The 1,676-nt window shown below is 47.4% G+C and overlaps 1 protein-coding gene across 1 annotated transcript; it reads right to left on the bottom strand.

Annotated features, from left to right (window-relative positions):
• Window positions 1-10: 10 nt before the first annotated feature.
• LOC107579325 (protein FAM193B-like) lies at window positions 11-1,652 on the bottom strand (the record flags this gene model as incomplete). Its single annotated transcript, XM_016265168.1, has 3 exons — window positions 11-175; window positions 415-490; window positions 593-1,652. Coding segments are annotated over 3 exons (1,233 nt in total), but the record flags the coding sequence as incomplete, so codon positions are not given.
• Window positions 1,653-1,676: the final 24 nt, after the last annotated feature.

The raw sequence follows: 1,676 nt of genomic DNA on the forward strand, positions 1-1,676 counted from the left end.
GTAACCAAAGGCCAAACTGGTTTTTAGTACAGTCTTGCTGGGAGGAGAGGGGGGGGTCTGTTTACCATCACCTATCTGTTACTGAGCTGCATTTGAGGGCATCTTTTTGAGGCTGAAGTTGGACCAGTTCACAGCCACCTTCTGTCGGGTTTGTTTAGCAGAGTCAAGACAAAACCTAAAAAAAAATTTGAGATATAAAAAAAATGTTAAGCAACAAATGAAGATATTTTTTTACATCTCTATGCCATTCTATGCCATTTCTATATCTGCATTGGTAAGCCCCACTGACAGTGAAATCTCACTGGAACAATACTGATATTTCTTAAATACAAACATCAATGATATTAATAGTGATGCTTGTCAAACACCGCTAAAGCACAGAGCAGTTTGTCTTTGGTAATGACTGGACTTTACCTCTTGAAATATTCAACTTCACGATCAATCTCGTCCATTTCTGTAGGGTCGACATCTTTGGGAAGGAACACATCATCTATCAGGGAGAAGGGGAAAAAATGATGAAGAGCCGTAAACTGGTCTGATGCAACAGACCTACAAGATCAGACCAACTTGCTATTGCCCAATGGTCACTTACCGATTGTGTTATTCGATTTTTCCGTCTTGTTTTTGCTCTTATTTTTAGTCTTTCCCTTCGGTTGCTGTGCTTGCTGCTGTGAACTGGGAGCATTGGAGGTGGTTTTAGTGTCTATATCATGCTCCGACCTGTTTCCCCGTGTGTCCGAGAGGTCATTCTTCCCCCTCTGCGTGTTAGACCCTGTATTATGGTGACCGTTTGAGGCTCCATTGGATGACTGCTTGCAAGCTTTGACCTCTTCTGCTCTCTTATTTCCTGTTTTCTGCGAGTCTGCCTGCTGCTGAGTCTGGTGGTTCTGTTTGGATCCACCTTTGGTGTTTTTATCGGAATCAGCTGCCCTTGTTTCCTGCGCTTTGTGCATCTCAGTTTTTGCCGTTTTCGTACTGGACACTTGCTCCTGAGTCGCCTGCTCCTGGTGCCTCTGATTCTGCTGTTTCTTACCCTTCTTTGCCTTGGATCCAGCTCCATTTGTGGTTTTGGTTTCGAGGACCGCATCGTTGGGCTTGGCCGCAGATGCAGTGCCAGGCTGGATGGACTCTGAACCCGTGGCAGGGCTTCGTTCTGGTGACCGCACACGGATGAGCTTGGAAAGACTTGGCGTGGATTGAAGCCTCTGGATGTCTTTGGCTGCAGTGGTGGTGTCCTCCCAACCATTAACTATATCCAGGTCTCTCTTGAAGTTCCTCAGTGAGAGCGGTGCCAGATCCAAGTCTATCTGCTGCAGATCAGAAGATCCGTTGAGGTGAGACAGCAGATGGTTTCCTTCCAGCGTCGCCGCCTTCTTTGGGAAGTCGTTGACGTCCAGGTTGAGGTCGTACATGCTGAAGGAGGCACGGATGGAGTCTTTTATGGTGTTTTTGATCTCCTCCAGACGGCTGGTCAAGAAACTGTTAACTCGCTCCAGCTCCAACTGAGGCCACTCCAACAGTCTGTTTGCTTCCCCGTCCGGAGTCGAATCATCTGCGGGGTCGGGGGGAGATGCCGACCGGGGTTCACTGCTGGCTGCCTCAACGCTGACCTGAAGAGCCCTCTCCTTCTCCTGATGAAGATTGTTGAGAAATCAGTCACAAACACTTTTTTTTTT

This window comes from Sinocyclocheilus grahami, unplaced genomic scaffold (genome assembly GCF_001515645.1).
Source record: "Sinocyclocheilus grahami isolate Dianchi unplaced genomic scaffold, SAMN03320097.WGS_v1.1 scaffold16647.1, whole genome shotgun sequence".
NCBI lineage: Eukaryota > Metazoa > Chordata > Actinopteri > Cypriniformes > Cyprinidae > Sinocyclocheilus > Sinocyclocheilus grahami.